Source organism: Bombyx mori, chromosome 28 (genome assembly GCF_030269925.1).
Source record: "Bombyx mori chromosome 28, ASM3026992v2".
NCBI classification, from domain to species: domain Eukaryota; kingdom Metazoa; phylum Arthropoda; class Insecta; order Lepidoptera; family Bombycidae; genus Bombyx; species Bombyx mori.
In genome coordinates, this window is record NC_085134.1 from 2,081,540 (window position 1) to 2,100,819 (window position 19,280).

The 19,280-nt window shown below is 38.7% G+C and overlaps 1 protein-coding gene across 1 annotated transcript in view; it reads left to right on the forward strand.

The window, feature by feature from the left end:
- LOC101740701 (uncharacterized) overlaps positions 1-19,280 on the forward strand; it is a 186,290-nt gene that overhangs the window by 31,787 nt on the left and 135,223 nt on the right. The window contains exons 8-17 of the mRNA XM_012696631.4: positions 510-601; positions 3,312-3,406; positions 4,365-4,488; positions 5,327-5,536; positions 5,784-5,954; positions 6,553-6,696; positions 8,735-8,861; positions 9,650-9,792; positions 10,765-10,939; positions 14,656-14,747. Coding sequence (XP_012552085.2) covers positions 510-601; positions 3,312-3,406; positions 4,365-4,488; positions 5,327-5,536; positions 5,784-5,954; positions 6,553-6,696; positions 8,735-8,861; positions 9,650-9,792; positions 10,765-10,939; positions 14,656-14,747 — 1,373 coding nt within the window. The remainder of the gene's footprint in view (positions 1-509; positions 602-3,311; positions 3,407-4,364; positions 4,489-5,326; positions 5,537-5,783; positions 5,955-6,552; positions 6,697-8,734; positions 8,862-9,649; positions 9,793-10,764; positions 10,940-14,655; positions 14,748-19,280) is intronic.

A 19,280-nucleotide genomic window follows, 5' to 3' on the forward strand; every position in this document is an offset into this window, starting at 1 on the left:
TAGAGGAGTATGGAACGAGAAAGGATGTTGGAGAGTGGACGAGAGTGATGATTTGATAGGTAGCAATTCAAGAAGGGTGAATAAACATAAATTCTGATTAACTTTGAAGTCATCGCGTCATAATGGATACGCCCGGTGCGTTTGTATCAAGTGACGCGTACTTGCTGTAGCAGCCAATGTATATTCGTTGTTGTTAGTAATGTTAGTTATATAACACAGCACGCTTGTACAATTTCTTGTATTAAAAAAAAACCGGTCTGGGTATGTGTATGAACATCTTTAAAATAATTAAAGAATGAGCCTTTTGATGGCCGTTCCAGAAAAAAGACGATGAATGCGGTGTCTTTGCTTTGCGTTTTTTACGACATAAAGTCCAAATCGCTCGAAGGTTCATAAATTGGCGTCGATTGGCTTCTATAACTGACTGCTCAAATATTTCGGTTGCCTAGTGCGCGGGGAGCCTCTAATTCTATATTTGACATGAAAATACATATACTCATTTGTTTCAGAGGAGCTGAGCGGCATATTCGTGAAGAGTATCAGTGAGGGTAGTTCAGCTGACCTCAGCGGGAAGATGCAGGTCAACGACCGGATCGTTGAGGTAAGATTTCGATCTCATATAATATTATATTCTACGATGTATCATCATATTCGAAGCTATCAGCATTAACGATAACCCGTTTTTCTTACTATCTCTCTTAAAATCTTAAATTGAGGTCTCAGTTTTATGTCGTCTGTCCTACCCGACAATCGGGAACGTAGGAGATATAATACGCTGGTGGTATGACCTCTTGTGAGTCCGCGCGGGTGGGTACCACCGCCGTGCCTATTTCTGCCGTGAAGCAGTAATGCGTTTCGGTTTGAAGGGTGGGGCAGCCGTTGTAACTATACTCGATACTTTAGAACTTATATATCAAAGTGGGTGGCGCATTTACGTTGTAAATGTCTATGGGCTTCAGTAACCACTTGAGGCTGTGAGCTCGTCCACCCATCTAAGCAATAAAAAAAAAAAAAAGCTATACTGTGACGTCACTAGCGCCTACCCACCGTTCTAATTAATTATGAATCCATTCAAACATCCATTGAGTTTTATTTGTGCTGTTTTTTACTCGTAAAATGAAAATCACGGGACGATGGGCAGCTAGGACAGCGTGGGTTCAGTTGAATTATTCATGATATGCGCTGCTCGATAAGTTGTCGTTTTATTGCTTTGGATGTACAGACAGGAGCTCAATGTACCCCGGCTGTAAGTAACCGAGATATCACAAGTCAGCCACGCGTCTTGAAGTCTGAGATCGAAGTCACAAAGGCACGGTACAATAGTCAGAACGATGCTATCTTATCGGCAATGGCTCACAATTTATACCTCCAGGAAAATGCCTTATAACCGTTTTGACTTTGACTGTACTAAAGCAAGCGGATCAAGTATGAGGGAAAGAGAGGTAGAGATAGAGAGAGAGATAATATACTTTACTGCACACCAAAACACAATTAACATTAGAAAAACAGTCATCATGAATCAGTATGAATGCATTATAAAAAGATTCTTATGTATTCTAAAAATACTGTTCGTTTTGCTTCTTCGTGGTATTTAAGTGTTTTTGGAACTAATTGTACGGATACATTAGTTTGGTTTATCTTTTAAATGTCATTTATAGTATATTGAAGATGGTAAACATGGCAACACCAAAAAAAACACCTGAATTCGCGTTATACGAACGAAAACAAAATATGAAACTATCAAGCCTTAAGGTGTTGTTTGAGGTGTAGGTTTAGTGCGAGTTTTTTTAACGTCCTCGATCGCGTAAAAGTTAACTCAAATTTGTATGGAGTTGGAACAGCGCCCCTAGCGGCAAACGTAGGCAAACGTTCCGGCTCCATACAAATTTGAGTTAACGCTTACGCTATCGAGAACGTTAAAAAATTCGCACTACGCACACATTACACGCCGTTTACGTATTTTATTTATTAGTGTATGTGTGTACAATGTTAAAAGCCAGATAATAGCGTGAAATCATATAATACTATAAAGATAATTGGGGAGTTTTGCCAAAACCAACACATACAGCGAAATAGAACGGCAATAAAAAAGTGTTTATGAATTATAATACCATCGAATGTGCGTTACCTCATACGTTTGAGGATAAATTATACAAATTCAAAATAACCTTCAATGTTTTCACGTCTATAGAAATATGTTAAAAAAAAACCGGACGCGAATAACAAAACAATGTTGAAATAGTCATAGGGAATTTTAATAATTCAAGGAAAAAAAATGTAAAATCGTTTTTAATTACTTGTAAATAATATGCGTTTTTAATTTTGTGTTCTCCATATTTTAGTCGTAGCTTTTCGATATATTCGCCTTTTTTACTCTTTTTTTCTTTTGTTACACTTACACACTCTTTAAAAATTGGCCTTAAATAATTAATTATACGTGCAAAATTTATGATAGTTGGAAGTGAAGATAAATTTATTAAACTATACGTCATTAGTCTATTAAACGTACCTACTTGTACGGATACTGTCTCGTAAACAGATGCATATTTATGCCATACGTATCTTATAGTTTTATGCCATACTAGCTGTACCCGACCGCTTCGCTGGGTATTTAAAAATTTTTCTCACCCCCACAAATATTCTCATCATTAACGCCCTTGCAACTGGTGTAAGGTGTCCAACATTGATATAAATATTAGCCTATCCATTAAGTACATGTATTTTCTACATGGATACCAAATTTCAAGTCAACCGGATGCATTGTTCAGTAGTTATAACGGAACATCCGTAAAAATCACTGTAGATTTATATATTAGTATACAATATGTATCTTATAGATGCAAATCCCCCGGATCATCTAAGGCTGTTTTCAGGCTACGCTATAGTATAGTGCTAATATAGTTACTTACTATAGTATAACATAGCAAGTAAGCCAATAATATATAGTACAGTACAGTGTGAACCTGTCCATAACAATGTATGGTGCGCAATATTGTTGTGCTATGAGCTATATACTATATGTTATTATATTATAGTGTAGTCTGAAAGCAGCTTTAGATATTATAAGTATCGCATTTGTAAATTTTGACACGGACTCTCACCACGCCGAGCTTAGAGCTGCTGTGAGGATTAAGGCTAGCGTATAGGTTAGGTCACCTAAAATGATAGTCAAAGACTATTGGATATTAAATGAAAAATTACACTTTTTATTACTTTCATAAAATTATTTTTAAACATGTTTCAATGTTTTATTTTTTGTGTTTAACTACGCACCCTATTCTAAGTTCATAAAAGCGATTTTTGTTCACCAGGTCGATGGTGTATCACTTCACGGCGTCACAAATCATAAAGCGGTGGCGCTTCTTCGTGATTCTAAAGGTCCTATTGTACGAATTAAAGCTTTAAGGTAAGACGATAAGGTATGCTATTGGTTTTTTAATTAATCACTGAAACCAAGAACTTATGGCAGATTAGTTAGATTAGCCACGAAAATGTCGGAGTGCAGAGATTTAGTGGACCAGGTTAAGGCTCAGTCGCAGCTGTAACGCCTGATGAGGGTGATAATGAACAGTGATAATAAACATTCAGAAATGTTACCACCTTTAGAGCAAAGTTCTGCTACCTGGATCGCTGTGCTTTCCACGGGTTTCCAGGGATCATATTTTAAAATCCGCGTCTAGGATAAAACTTTTCCAACAATGTGTCCCGACTATGACATGCCCTTTGTCAAGGGATGTTTGAAGGAAATTCTCGGTGGTATGATCGCGTCGATTGCCGCATATAAGTATGATTGATAGACTTTTTGGCTTTAAAGCGACATTATTTCATATCGACTGGTAGATCAGGCTAGATGCTCGTTTTATTCGGGCAACGGCCGTAGCTCGGTGGTAAGTTACTTAGAGAACGTTGGTTCTACATTTTCAGTGGGTACCTCAGTCGGCTTATGACGCCTGCTAGTATAGATGAAGCTATGCGATACTGGGCTGACACCGAAAACTGCTCTGAGGAATTGTTCGAGATGATAACGGCATTTCGTTTTTACCATCGCACCGCCCGCCATGGGAGTAGAGTTCATCCATACTACCTGGAGCCACTGCGGACATCCACAGTGCGTTTTCAGAGGCCTTTTTTGACACGTACCATCCGGCTATGGAATGTGCTCCTCTCCGCGGTTTTTCCCGAGCGCTATGACGTTCTTCAAACGAGGCTTGTGGAGAGTATTAAACGGTAGGCAGCGGCTTGTCTCTGCCCCTGGCATTGCTGAAGTCTATGGGTGACGGTGACCACTCACCATTAGGTGGGCCGTAAGCTTGTCTGTCTACAAGGGCAATAAAAAAAATTATGACTTTTGGATTTTGTTACAGGTATCTTCGAGGTGCGGGGTTTGAGAAGCTCCAGAAGGCATTAGCAGCGCAAGACGGACGGAAATCCCCCATAGCCCCCCCAAGTCCCTCTGTCACTTCACTTGCTAAATACAGTTTTAGTGTTGTAAGTGCTTAGCTATTTTCAACTACGCTTTTTTGGGTTAAAAGGCCTCAATAAGGCTTGTATAGAGAAGTTTTTGTGCTACTTATGGATCAATGTGCGCTAAGGATCATATAGAAGTGGAAAAGTCTATATAGAATGATTATACAGTTAACACCAATTTTTCTGTATAGTACAGATGGTAGGGCGTCTTGTGAGCCCACATGGGTAGGTACCACAACCCTGTCCATTTTTTTCCGACAATCAGTGGTGGGTTTCGGTTTGAAAGGTGGGGCAGCCTTTGTACTCCTTATATCTGAGGATGAGTGATGGCGCTTACGTTATTGTTGTTACAGTACACCGACCAGTGTAGTTTTGGTCGGTCATTAAAACTACAGTGGGAGTTTTTTTTTGTTGCTTACATGGGTGGACTAGCTCACACCTGGTGTAAAGTGGTTACTGGATCTACAACGTAAATGCTGCCACCCACTTTGAGATATAAGTTCTAAGGTCTCAGTATAGTTACAACGGCTGCCCCAACCTTCAAACTGAAACGCATTACTGCTTCACGGCAGATATAGGCAAGGCGGTGGTGCCTACCCGTGCGGACACACAAGAGATCCTACCACCAGTAATTACGCAAATTATAATTTTGCGGGTTTGATTTTTATTACACGACGTTATTCCTTCACCGTGGAAGTCAATCGTCAGCAATTGCTAAGTACGTGTTTCATTACAAAAATGAGTGCAGTAAAATGACCTCGAGCTGGGAGCGATGGCGGGACATTCACTACCACTCTGTCAAGAGTGAGATAATTGAGAAGAAGAAGAAGATTTCAAAGAAGATTTTATCATTTTTCAGTACGACGAATCGACGGTGATAGAAGTCGAGCCAGATTCGGAGGTCCAGCCGCATCTACCGTCGCCTACCTCCCCCTCCGAGGAGGCGGAGATTGTTATTGGTAGAGACGAGGATTGCTACGAGAAAAACAGACGGATACAGGACAAATGGCGGGAGATACTCTCCGAGGAGCATGATTGGCCCGGACATAATTATAATTACGATATAATTGTAAGTTTTTATAATAATAAACGTCGATAAGCTAGTGTTTTCTCCTGTATTATGGGCGCCGAAAACGTATAAGAGACAATAACATGCACCTCGCACGAAACACTGCTCTTGCTAGGGTCAGTGTTAGCAATCCTCTCAGGTTGAGTCCATAAGCTCATTTACCAGTCGAAGCTGGAAAATTCCCTTAGGCTACCAGCGGTTAAATAAGGAAAAAAATACAAAAATTTAGTTGTCTCTTTCTCTCTAGGTGGGCACCATAATAAAAGACAAGGACAGCGGCCTAGGGATATCACTGGAGGGGACAGTAAGAGTGGTTGGTGGTAAGGAAGTCCAAGCAAGACATTACATCAGGGCCATAGCGCCTAACGGACCCGTCGCCAGATTGGGTCTCCACAAAGTTGGTGATGAACTGCTCGAGGTAGGTTTTTATTTGGCCCTATGATGTATACCTGAAATATCTCCTTTGTCGTATCGCTCTTGTCAGAGCGGCCGTGGCCATCATTTATCTTCTCAGTGGGCCGCGATTCCGATCTCGTAGTAGATTCTTCGAAGCACTGCTCTTGCTAGGGCTAGTGTTAGCAAATTCGTTCAGGTTGAGCCCGTGAGCTCACCTACCAGCCTTAGCGTAGCTAGCTAGAATAGTCCCATAAGCTACCAGGGAATAGTTTTTTTATTTTTTTTATTCCTAAGATGGGTGGACGAGCTCACAGGCCACCTGGTGTTAAGTGGTTACTGGAGGCCATAGACATTTACAACGTAAATGCGCCACCCACCTTGAGATATAAGTTCTAAGGTCTCAAGTATAGTTACAACGGCTGCCCCACCCTTCAAACCGAAAAGCATTACTGCTTCACGGCAGAAATAGGCAGGGTGGTGGTACCTACCCGGACGGACTCACAAGAGGTCCTACAACCAGTAATAAATATTCTTGTGACGTGAGCTTCTTCAATTTACTACTTTATTGGTACGCAACAAGTGATGTTTCAGCTTAACGCACCTCGGTATTATCTTTACAGGTGAATGGTTGGAGAGTATTAGGCGCGCACCACGTCGAGGTGGTAACCAGGCTCAGAGCCGTCACCTCTCCTGTGCTATTGGTCTGCGTGAGGAAACGAGACCAGCAACCGGTCCAACCTAAGAAGGAATTAAGTTTTGCGAGGGTATGTTGATTTTTGTATGGACAACCCAAGGGAAGCCGCTTTTCAAGATGAGATGTAATGATAAATCTATATATTAATACGTGAAACAAAAACTTTGTACCCCTTTTTACGAAAATTGTGAGGAGGAAGGTTTATGAAATTTTCCATACTTCTAGAGAATATAGGGAAGGAGTGCAGAATGCGGTTTTTTTTTTTTTTATAATTATGCGTAAAAATACATTAAATTAATAAAATAAACATTACACACACTACCACGACGCATTTGATATAACACTTATATGCTCTTTGTTTATTGTCAAAGTTTTGTTATTGTTTAAAGTCTGTGGTCAAATTGAGAATAGATTAAATATTGTTTGTCTTTAATATTATTAAAATTTGTCTATAGTCTATATTTGTCTATAGGCCATTATAGTATCAATAATAATGTTCAAACTTTTAATTTCAATTAATTATAGTGCAATTTCGACTACTGCGGGACCATTAGTATTTTTAGTTATCTATTTATATATTTATTTCTGTTTTTTTTTAAACCGTAACATTTTGTTAGTAAGAATGACTTATAATCTATGTTAGTTAGTTATATTATGTTAGTAGTTTAATGATGTCGTGGTTTGGCACGCCACAATGGACATTAAATCGGATAATATTTTAAAGTTTTATTAATTCTGCATTCGCACTAAGGCCGCGCGTTTCAAAATTTTAGGTTTACTCCAACATTAGTCTGGGTTTTTATTAGCCTTTTGACCGCCTTGTAGGTCACCGGTGACCTACGCGAAGTAATCATATCGATTTCTAAACGTCTGGATTGCCTAACTTGGCCTTCTTTTGTGTTTAATGTATGTTTTAGTTTTTAAGGTCTTTTAAAACAGATTCGTTCTCAATATTTTTGGATTTGTCTTTCCCAGAGTCTACTAGATCTTCCGCTGCCTTAGCCACTGTTATTTCCATTTTTTTTATTCTACCTATGCTGATAGTCTTGAGAGGCTACTTCAGCTTCACCCTAACGTGTGTAGGTGAGCTCACGGAGCTCAAACCGGAGTGTTGCTAACACTGACCCTAGCAAGAGCAGTGCTTCGCAGAATCTACCACCGAATCGGAAACGCGACCCACTGAGAAGATCCGGCGAGAAACTCAGTGGGCTGTCTCTATGGGTTAATTCGCTCGTCGAGCCCTCCGTCGCAAGGGACGGGTTCGACGAGGACGGTGACCGGTGCTTGTGGTGCCTAAAAACACCGTTAATGGATCGGGAGGATCCGTAATGACGTGCTTTGGGCGACGTCGACTGTTTACCATTCGGTCTACAGGATCGGGTATGAATGTCAACTACCACTTGACATGGATTTTGTACCCCAAATCGCCCGTGTCAACTACGATTTGACATGGGCCCTCTGTTCCCCCGCCATTGAAACTTGCCTGTCTCTGTTTGTCTAAGGTCTATTTGTATTTAACTATGTTGCTTCTCTGTAAAATTATCTACCAACTTAAACCAAAAAGATATTCTTTGACATGACCTTAAAAAAAAAAAATCTCCTACCTACGCCGAAAGTTCGATTTCCGTCCCGCCGTACAGGGAAGAAAGTGTAACTTTTTATCCCTGGGTACAAGTGTGCATGCGCGTTATTGTCTACGTCTGCTCTCACGCACCTAAAATTCTCCGCAATTGTTGTGCTCGGGTAATTTGCAATATTGTGTTTAGTGTAAAAGTGAAATAAACAAAAGGCAATAAAATTTAATAGTGAAGTATTAAACAAAGATGAGTTCATCAGACAGCTCTTATTCAATTAATAGTAGCTTATTAAAAAATTTAAAAACAGTTAAATTGTTTTTTTCATGAGTACGGGGGTACCCGAGCCGAAGGCGAGGGTGCCAAACACGCAAATGTACTATTGAGCGTGCCGTGTAGGGAATCGGTGACCTCCGTTGTAGTTAACGTATACGTGACGTGACGTAACGTGATGTAACGTGACGTAACGTAACGTAACGTAACGTAAAGCGACTTCAGTAACATGGAATAATCACAGCGGCTTGATATTTTCAGAACAGTATTCTTGGAGGCAGCCTTCAAGACCTGTTGTCTCCGCCGCAGAGGCTGATCAAGGCGAAGTCCGAGAGCTGCGTGACGTCACTGTGCAGCACCAATACCGTCACCTCGACCGATCATGACGGTAGGTTGATTTGACAATATTTTCAAAGCTATGAAGAAAGAGAGGAGTGGCGATTGCTCGTGAGGCGCATAACATCTGCCCACAACAATGATGCTGGATGACGACCACGACCGCTCTGACAAGAGTGATATGACATACGAGGATACGGTGAAGAAAGACCCTGTAGTTTTTGGTCCGGTTTTAGAAAACGGTGGTTAGTGATCCGATTTCTTTATTGGATAGGCGGTTGAATGAGTTCACGGTCCACTACGTATTAAGTGTTTCCCATCGGAGTCGTCATGGCCTAAAGGATAAAACGTTCGGTGCATGCGTATCTAGCGATACACCGGTTTTTAGAATCCCGCAGGCGGGTACCAATTTTTCTAATGAAATATGTACTTGCCAAATGTTGACGATTGACTTCCACGGTGAAGGAATAACATCTTGTCATAAAAATCAAACCCGCAAAATTATAATTTGTGTAATTACTGGTGGTAGAACCTCTTGTGAGTCCACACGAGTAGGTACCACCTATTTCTGTCGTGAAGCAGTAATCCGTTTCGGTTTGAAGGGTGGGGCAGCCGTTGTAACTATACTGAGACCTTAGAACTTATATCTCAAGGTGGGTGGCGCATTTACGTTGTAGATGTCTATCTACTCCATTGGACCATTTGACTTCAGGTGGGCTGTGAGCTGGTCTTCTCATCTAAGCAATAAAAAATAATATAAAAAAACTCTTTTAGACAAAGTTAAATGAATTCAGACCCTGAGAACTCCGACATCCCAACTTATTATAAGCATCGTTTCAGAGTTCTGTACGGAAGACTTGGAGAGGAACAAGTCCAGGTCGTTGGAGCCGCTGAGTGGTCTGGCCATGTGGAGCGACCAGGTCGATTACATACAGCTGGCGAAAGAAGACAGAGGTCTCGGGTTCTCCATACTAGATTATCTGGTAAGCCTTTTTATTTAAGGCGCATTAATTGTAGATAGCGTCGTTTGGTCTAAGATCTTTTCTGCCACGTACCATCCGGCTTTGGAATGAGCTCCCCTCCACGGTGTTTCCCGAGCGCTATGACATGTCCTTCTTGGCTTTGCCCCTGGAATTGCTAACATGATATATGGTAACATGGACATGGTAACCGCAGGTGGGTCGTATGCTCGTCTGCCTATAAAGGCGATAAAAAAAAATTAAAAAAGAATAACCATGAATGTCTTGTGTCTGTGCCCTTGGTCAAGCGTTTGCCTAGTATTGAAAATATTTTCTTTATTTTCCTTTGATGTCATAAAGTCATAGTTTAATGATGTATTATTGGTATTTTTATGAGACCGGGCAGTAATTACACTCCTGTTTCTGTAGCGATATACTGACCCGGTATGAAGGGTAGGAGAGCGTTCTTTTTTTATGGCTTAGATGGGTGGGTCGGCTTACCTGGTGTTAAGTGTTTACCGGAGCCTATAGATATCTATAATGTAAATACCACCACCCACTTTAAGAAAATAGTTCTAAGGTCTCAGTTATAATAGTAGGTCTCAGTTTAAAAGTGGTGGATTCTGCGGAGCACGGCTCTTGCTAAGGTTCGTGTAAGCAACAACGTTAGGTTTGAGCCCCGTGAGCTTACCTATTTGCTCGGTGACGCTGACCATCCCGGTCATCGTTCTCGTTGAACCCGTCGCTTGCGACGAAGGGCTCGACGAGTAAATTAACCCTCAGACACAGCCCGCTGAGTTTCACGCCGGATCCTCTCAGTGGGTCGCGTTTTTCCGATCCGGTGGTAGATTCTGCGGAGCACGGCTCTTGCTAGGGTTCGTGTTAGCAACAACGTCAGGTTTGAGCCCCGTAAGCTCATCGGTCGGTGACCCTGATATGGTCTCTCAAGAGCGTCATCTTTGTTAGGGAAAAATAACGTTGATCCGTGACTTACAGGATCCATCAGAGCCGGGCAGCTCCGTGATAGTGGTCCGGTCTGTGGTGGCGGGCGGGGCGGCGGCGGCAGACGGTCGCCTGGCGCCGGGCGATCGACTGGTGTCCGTCAACGGAGAGCACGTGGCCCGCAGCCCCCTGGCAGTCGCTGTCAACGCAATCAAGACTGCTCCCAAAGGTGCGTCCAGCTTCTGATACCAACGAGAAGTGTGGCGGTAGCCATCGTACAACGCAAGATATTTGACAAATGCCTGAACCTTACGACATTTTCAAGATAAGCTCGCATATATACAAGTTCCGAACAATAACATTTGGTCCGTCGGTCTATCGAGCAGTATCCCACGCTCGCTGGAAGATCATCTCTACGTCGTTATACGCTACAAAAAGACACAAATGGACCAATGAAAGCCGTGTGTCTAAGGTGTTCACGAATGACTTCCACGATAAAAAGCCTCTTGCGTCTTGCGCGATTTGGTTCTTCGAGGCCGCTGAAACCTTATTTGGGTCCGGTTAAGTAACCGCCGCCAGACATTCGGCGTTGACTGTTTTACGGTGAATAAGTTGAAGGACTCGAGAAGTTAACGTATTGCAAACGCCACGATCACGACTAGACTGAAGACTGTGGGTAGGATGTTAAGAACAGACAAATTCGCCTACCCTCTTTCTGGACCTTTTTTCAGTGTTACCGCTGGAACTCGATGACGCGCTACGAAAATATACATTAATTAGACCACAGCTGTGTGGTCCATAATTATTGGACGTTAACACAGACTCGGATAATATATAATACACCTGAATCTTTCTAAATTTAGTTGGAATTTTGTATAATTCCAGTTAGATTCATTCATTCCATACAGTTCATACAATGTTGATTTTATACAGTTTTGAACGTGTTAGAAAGAGTAAAATCTAAATTACCGAAAAAGTATGCCGGTCTGTTGGAAGTCCAATATTTGGACGCCGACACAGATGAAAGCTAACGACAGTTTTTTTCGAACAATTGAGGGTGCATTGTTTGTTATTTAATGTAATATTACTGGATTTAATGCATTCGCTACATCAGCTCGCTCGATTATAAAAGAATAATAGCTAAAAATTGTGTTTCATATTTGGCTACTTTAATTGCTTCTTCAATCAGTCGTAGCGTGTAGCACGGCGTTCCGTAGATAATATCTGAGGTAGAAACACGATAAATAATAGAGGGTGTAATGAATAAAAAAAGAATAAAATATCAATTAACGTATATACTGGTGGAGTGGAAGTATTGTGAGCCCCCACGGATGGAGACCACCATTCTGTCAATTGCCATTGCGAAGCTGTAATGTCTTCCCCTGCGAACGATACAGTAGATAGTTAAACATTTCCATTGAGATTTCCACCTCACAACTCAAAGGCGGCATTACGGCAAGATCGTTCGTACGTTTAATGCAAAAAATAAATTACAAAATAAATTGAACAAGTTAAAATATTAATTTGAATCTTATCAAAATTACATAAGATACGAGTGAAATGAAAGATAAAACAGATTATATGTAAACAAGAGAGCCATAAAACATAGAGCTAAGAAAATTAATGGACATGCTCTAGAGCTTCCGTGTTTGCCTATTGTTATATTATGTATAAATGAGGTTTTTGTAAATTCACAAAAATTCGACAATGAATCCTTTTTTTTTTTTTTTTTTTATGATTGAAAGTTTACTGGTGGCCCGAAGGCCTTTCCAGTTTCACCAGGACAGGTGGGCGAGCAAAGGCTCAGCCAAGAGGGGTGGGATTTGCTAACAACTGCCCGAGCGCCTCCGAAGGAGACCTAACAACTCAAGAGCAATTGTTTCGCGAATGAATCTACTACCGGATCGGAATCGCGACCCGCTGAGAAGATCCGGCGAGAAACTCAGCGGGCTCAATGAATCCTATGCAATACTCATTTTTAAAATGTTTTTTTTTCCCCGGAGTACCTATTGATAGGATATAGATTTTGGACATGGAGCTGATAGCGTTAATGTGATTACACAATTCTGTATCTTAGGCATTGTATTCTACAAGAAAAAATATAAAACCGCAAAAACAAACCAGATTACCACATCAACATTATATTATACTATCGCTTCTTGATCTGGTGATATTAATGAGATACGTAAATGCAAATATTATGAGTGGTGGTGCTGTAATTATTCCAGAAAGAAGATAAGAAGAAACATTAAAAAAAAATTTGTGTACTGTAGTAGTTCTTGTATAGCCCAACTGAACTGGATTTTTCTCTTGAAGTTTATCAATTTTTTTTTAATTTTATTACGTCTTTCCGTAAAAACTGCAATCAATCGATGCTGAGATCTCATTGGAGCGTTTTATTGTATGTACATATATATTTTCTTTAATAATCACTCCATAGTATAAAACGAAGTCGCTTTCTCTGTCCCTATATCTGCCTGTCACTATGTATGCTTAAATCTTTAAAACTACGCAACGGATTTTGGTGCGGTTTTTTTTAATAGATAGGGTGATTGAAGAGGAAGGTTTATATGTATAATAACATCCATTAAATGGTGGAGAAATCAATAATAAATTACAGTTTCCGAAGCGAAGCGAGGGCGAGTCGCTAGTAATCTACATATGTATTTGTTTTTTTTTTATTGCTTAGATGAGTGGACGAGCTCACAGCCCACCTGGTGTTAAGTGGTTACTGGAGCCCATAGATATCTACAGCGTAAATGCGCCACACACCTTGAGATATAAGTTCTAAGGTCTCAGTATAGTTACAACGGCTGCCCCACCCTTCAAACCGAAACGCATTACTGCTTCACGGCAGAAATAGGCGGGGCGGTGGCACCTACCCGTGCGGACTCACAAGAGGTCCTAACACCAGTAATTACGCAAATTATAATTTTGCGGGTTTGATTTTTATTACACGATGTTATTCCTTCACCGTGGAAGTCAATCGTGAACATTTGTTAAGTACGTATTTCATTAGAAAAATTGGTACCCGCCTGCGGGATTCGAACACCGGTGCATCGCTAGATACGAATGCACCGGACGTCTTATCCTTTAGGCCACGACGACTGCTGTATTGTGTAACTTCCACTGCGCGATAGTTATGTATATAATACGTAATTACAATATATTGCTAGTTAGGGATTTAGCAGCCGTCGACGCAATAACAATATCGCTTTCGAGCAAGAGCAAGGTTTATTTATTTTATATATATTGTTATAACTTCAGTGGCGTTTGTAAAAGTGATTTTTCAGGACGATTACCGCGCAAAAATAGACCGAGTGTTGATTTCTGTTTTATGAAAATTGCGCGGACCGAGGTATATAAAATTTTCCACAGGTATAGATAATATAGAGAAGGAGTGCAGAATATATATATTTTTTAATTATGCATACAACACATTATATCAATTTAAAAAAAAATTACACACACTACCATATATTTGACACAACACTATATATAATATATACTTTTTGTTTATTGTCAATTATTGTTTAAAGTCTGCTCAAATTGAGAATAGATTACTATTGTTTGTCTTCAATATTATTTGTCTATAGTGTAGTCTGGCGAAATCTGTGACTATAGAAGTATAATATAAATAGAAGAATATAATAGTCTTTGACAATAGAACCACAATAATTTTCAAATTTATAATTTCAATTCATTATAGTCGAATTTCGACTACTGTGGGATCACTAGTATAATATTATTACACATTAATATCCATTTCAGTACGTACATTATTACATATTATAGACTAAACTCATCAACATGAACTTTAAAAATGTCAACAGGCAGCAAGAATACTTACTGTGGAAATTATTTAGCTGCCCAACTTTATAGGCCTTTAAGGTAATTGAGTTGCAACTTTCAAATTAAGACGCTTTCAATGATTATTGTCATCAGGTATCGTCACAATTGGGATATCAAAACCCCTTCCTTGCAGTACTGTGGTGGGGGGTGAAAAAGCCAACGGCCACAGTTTCCAGAGTAGCCAGGTCAGTATACTTATGGATAAGCCGTCTCATTCGTGTCTAAATAAAAATTACTTTGACAATAAGCATATCGAAGGGTAAAAGGCGATTGAATTTAAGCGTCATTTTGCAACTTTACAGCCATTTAAAGTTTGAAATGTGGAAAAAATATCAAAACAAAAAAAACTTCTTCAGCTATTTGATTGGGGTAAACTTAATAGAATCTTAATTGAAAACATCGAACTGTTAAAGCGTAATACGTATAAATAAAAATGAATTGCTGTTCGTTAGTCTCGCTAAAACTCGAGAACGGCTGAACCGATTTGACTAATTTTGGTCTTGAATTATTTGTGGAAGTCCAGAGAAGGTTTAAAAGGTAGATAAATATGAAAATACTCGGAATTAGATAAAAAATACAATTTTGTTTTTCCTTTGATGTGTCCCCCGTCGGACGGATTCCTTTTGTTTGTTTTAAGTTTATTTCAAAACCAAAGTTTAGGTCTTTTATTTATCGATTGAGCCACTACGAAGTCTGCCGGGTCAGCTAGTACCAAATAAAACGTACCTTTAATTACAAAGATAAATGTCGCTTACACGAAATAACCTTTTACCCTTCCATATTAAATCCACGCCTATCCACATTATGTACAAGATTATTTTATCGGGAACTTTTTTTAAACTAAAAATCATTGTTTATACGGCGTTGTTTATAAAAAATAAATGCATTTAAAATAGGTTATAGATACTGTTTTTTTATGTCAAAAAATAATATTTATATTAATTGAGGCCGTCAGTGCAAAAGTGGCCTAAGCTTGCCATGGTTAGTATAGAGATAATTAAGTTTAAGTTCAATTTTACACTGCTTCGTGGGTAAAAACAATACGCGCAAAAATAATATTTACAGAGTCATAATAAAATGTAATCTATCGACGAAACTAGGGATCAGGATGGGGTTTTGCATCGATATTTATTATGTTTTAAATAAATTGCAATATTAATTAAGTACGAATATGAAAAATTGTTGGTTAAGCCACTTTTGCGCGCACAGCCTCTATTTATATGTACGTGCTATTATACAACGTGTTACAAAATACCCCGTAAAAATATCATTAATTATCAAAGCCAAAAGTTTTATCAACCCTAGTAAGCTGTCATGTCAGGGAACCAGATTATTATGATATTTAGGTAGGTATCCTACCTATCAAGGCGTAGTCTCCCGGTAGGAGGTGGAAGAAGAGGAAGACCAGTCTTCCTCTTCTCCCTCTTCTTCTCTAGAGGCGCCGGAGTCCGACATAACCCGGTCTATTACCCCTCTCGACCGGGTATCCGTAAATGGATTCCTCAGCGTAAAAAAAAAAAGATATCCTACCTATAATATATAATAATAAGTAGGATAAAGGCCTACATACCTATTTTACCGAATAATTATCTACTTTATTGTTTTTCTATTTTTCATTCATAAATGTTTGCTACCTCAGTACAAGAATATAATTATACTCAAGTACTGGCTTCAAAAATGGCTTTAAGTTGGAAAAAAAAATATGTCATTTTCAATTCTTCTAATCGATATCTTAAAACTGTTTCTAGTAGAAATGTAGGTACATTCTGCGTAGCTTACTCTTTGATTTTACTAAAATAGGGTTTGCACATGAGTGAAAATAATAATATTATATATATATATTTTATGTTATGTTATACAGCGTTACTACGGTTCTTAAATATTGTGAATGAGCTCATTATAAGGCCCCATTTAATCTTCTTTCGGTTTTACGGGTAGTTTTGTAACACCCTGTATAAATAAATGGCAGGACCGATGAAATTATTCCTACAAAGTCGATTCGCGAAATTTATGGTTGTAATTATTTAACGTCAATACGTAATGAATTTTGATGATGCAAAACCAATATATTAATCAGGTGGTTATAGTAATTGAGGTCTGTGAAAGTGAAATTTACAAAAACAAAAAATATTTTCAAATGTTTTTTTTTTAATATATACATATTTACATGTTGATTGTGTGTCTGTGTGTGTTGTCTGTATATAAAGTGTCGTGTTATTGTACACTCAGGGGAATAACAGTAAGTTATTGTTTATTTTTATTTTATTTTTTTCTCTACATAATTATGCTTTCGATTCGCTTGAAGCCTACGTACATATTATCATTAGCATGCAGTTTTTAAATTTATTCGATCTTGTACGATAAACGGAATTAGCTCCTCTATTGCCTTGATTTTTTTTTCTTAGATGGGTGGACGAGCTCACAGTCCACCTGGTGTTAAGTGGTTACTAGAGCCCATAGATATCTACGACGTAAATGCTGCCACCCACCTTGAGATATAAGTTCTAAGGTCTCAGTATAGTTACAACGGCTGCACCGCCGTTCAAACCGAAACGCATTACTGCTTCGCGGTGGCTTACCGATGTTTGGAAACTTTTTTGTTTTATCTTCTTTATAAATTAATACTTTTTTCCCTTTAGTGTACAATATGCATGCCTTATGATTGTTCTTATTTTTTCTTTTTTTTCCTTTTTGTTGCAGAGATTGGAATACTTCACGAAGATATTGCGTTTGATAATGTCTTTGCATAGAGACATAATGGAACTTCAGATTGAATATGGGCAAAGGCCTAGGATTGAGAGGGAGAGACACGGAATCAACTCTAAAATTAAAGCTGAAATGATCATGAAATGACGTCACGGCGGATCAGATTATGAATCGGATTTGATGGCTGCGGCGTTGATCGACTGGAGTTTGAGGAGCTGAATGTGTCATTTAGTTTTATATCGACGAGAACAAGCGGCACTCAACGGGATTTTTGTTTTGCCAAAGAATACAGAATACATGGAGCTTTTGTGTTATTTTTATTTTTATTTGTGTGACCGAAATGTGTGCTACAAATGTGGCAAGTGAAGATCTTTATAATACATCGGTAATATTTTTAATTTATCTCATTTTTTTTAGTTTCTTTTCGTCTTTTTTGTTAAGTATTACGTAAATATTAGGTTAATTTTTTAACGATTTTGAAAACTCTGAACACCCTGTATATAACGTTGATTCTTAATGCATACACTCTGTACTGTACTTTTGAATGAAATTCGAATTGCAATGACATTATAAAATCATCGTTGTCCGTGAAGTCATAAGGTCGCTTCTTCTGCGTATGTTAAATTTATTTCATAGCTATGTATAAAGGTTGTGTAGTATCGTATAGCAATTATCATATAGTCAATTAATCGTGATGTGTGATGGAATATATGTATTAGAATGTTCTTAAGAAAGCGACTAATAGCGTCCATTTTGAGTGTAGTCTTATGGTATTGAAGCCGCTTGTAATATTGTTACAAAATGCGGTATTTTAATGCGAGTGTCAGTCTGATATTGGCCAAAGAATGTTTGCATATTGAGCTCAAGATATTTCAGCAAATGTTACATACTTAAATAGTAGTCAACTGCCTAAAATTACCAGACGAGATGATGTAATGAAAATATTTTGTATGTAAAGACGAAAAGGAATCTGAACAAAATAGAAATTTGGAAAAAATTATGCATATAGAGGGGTGAAATACGAGACATTTATCCATATAATTAAAGGTCCGTTTCATTTGGTATTAGCCTCAACAGTTCGATGTTTTAATTATTGAACCTTAATTTAAGTTTGTTCCATTGAAATATCTGAAGAAGTTATTTTTTTTGTTATGATAGTTTTTTCAAAATTGTAAATTTTAAATGTCATTCCTGTAAAGTTGCAAAAATGTCGATTAAATCAAATAGTTTTTCAACTCTCGATCTATATATTTTTTTTAATAAAAAAAACAATATTTTGTATTGTTATTATATTTTATTTATAGCATCATTATTGTTTTACAGTACCCGGCGATAAGCATTGCATTTCTCTTTCGCACTCCACCTCTGTGATATTCCTCAGAGCGATAGTATGCAGTTCTAATACTTACCGTACTATTAGTTCGCGCGACAGAGACATAGCTATACGAAGTTAGCCGATTACCAGAGTCCGATGTGTGGTATTTATTGTCGGGTACTGTACTGTATGATTATGTTGATTGCTTTAACAACATCGATTTATTGAATCCACTCGGTGCCTATCGTGCGTTTTTGAATTAAGAGCTTTCCCTGCATTGCCGACAAGTATTGTTTGTATGAAGCTTACAAGAGTCCATAGACATCAATACGTTGCGATCACTCAACTTGAGTCCATGGTGTGGAAACGTCAATTACGTTTTAAAACAATAGTCTGTTACTGTTTTACTACACAAACTTCATTTGGAATCTTTTTGTGTCTATTTAGAACAGCCTTTCCCAAAGTGGGCGATAACGCCCCCTTGTGGGCGTTGCAGGCTTAAAGGGGGGAGTTAAGAGACCCAGAAAAAAAGGGTGCGTTGTGTAGAGGCGATTTGTAATTTCATTCAGGAAGACTCATAGACACCGACTGAGCTCACGCTAGAGTGGTTCTTAGGTAGGTGAAAAAATGAATGCGCTAAAAAATAATTTATTCTCAAAGTTGGCAATAGACAAAATAAGTTTGGGAACCCCTGATT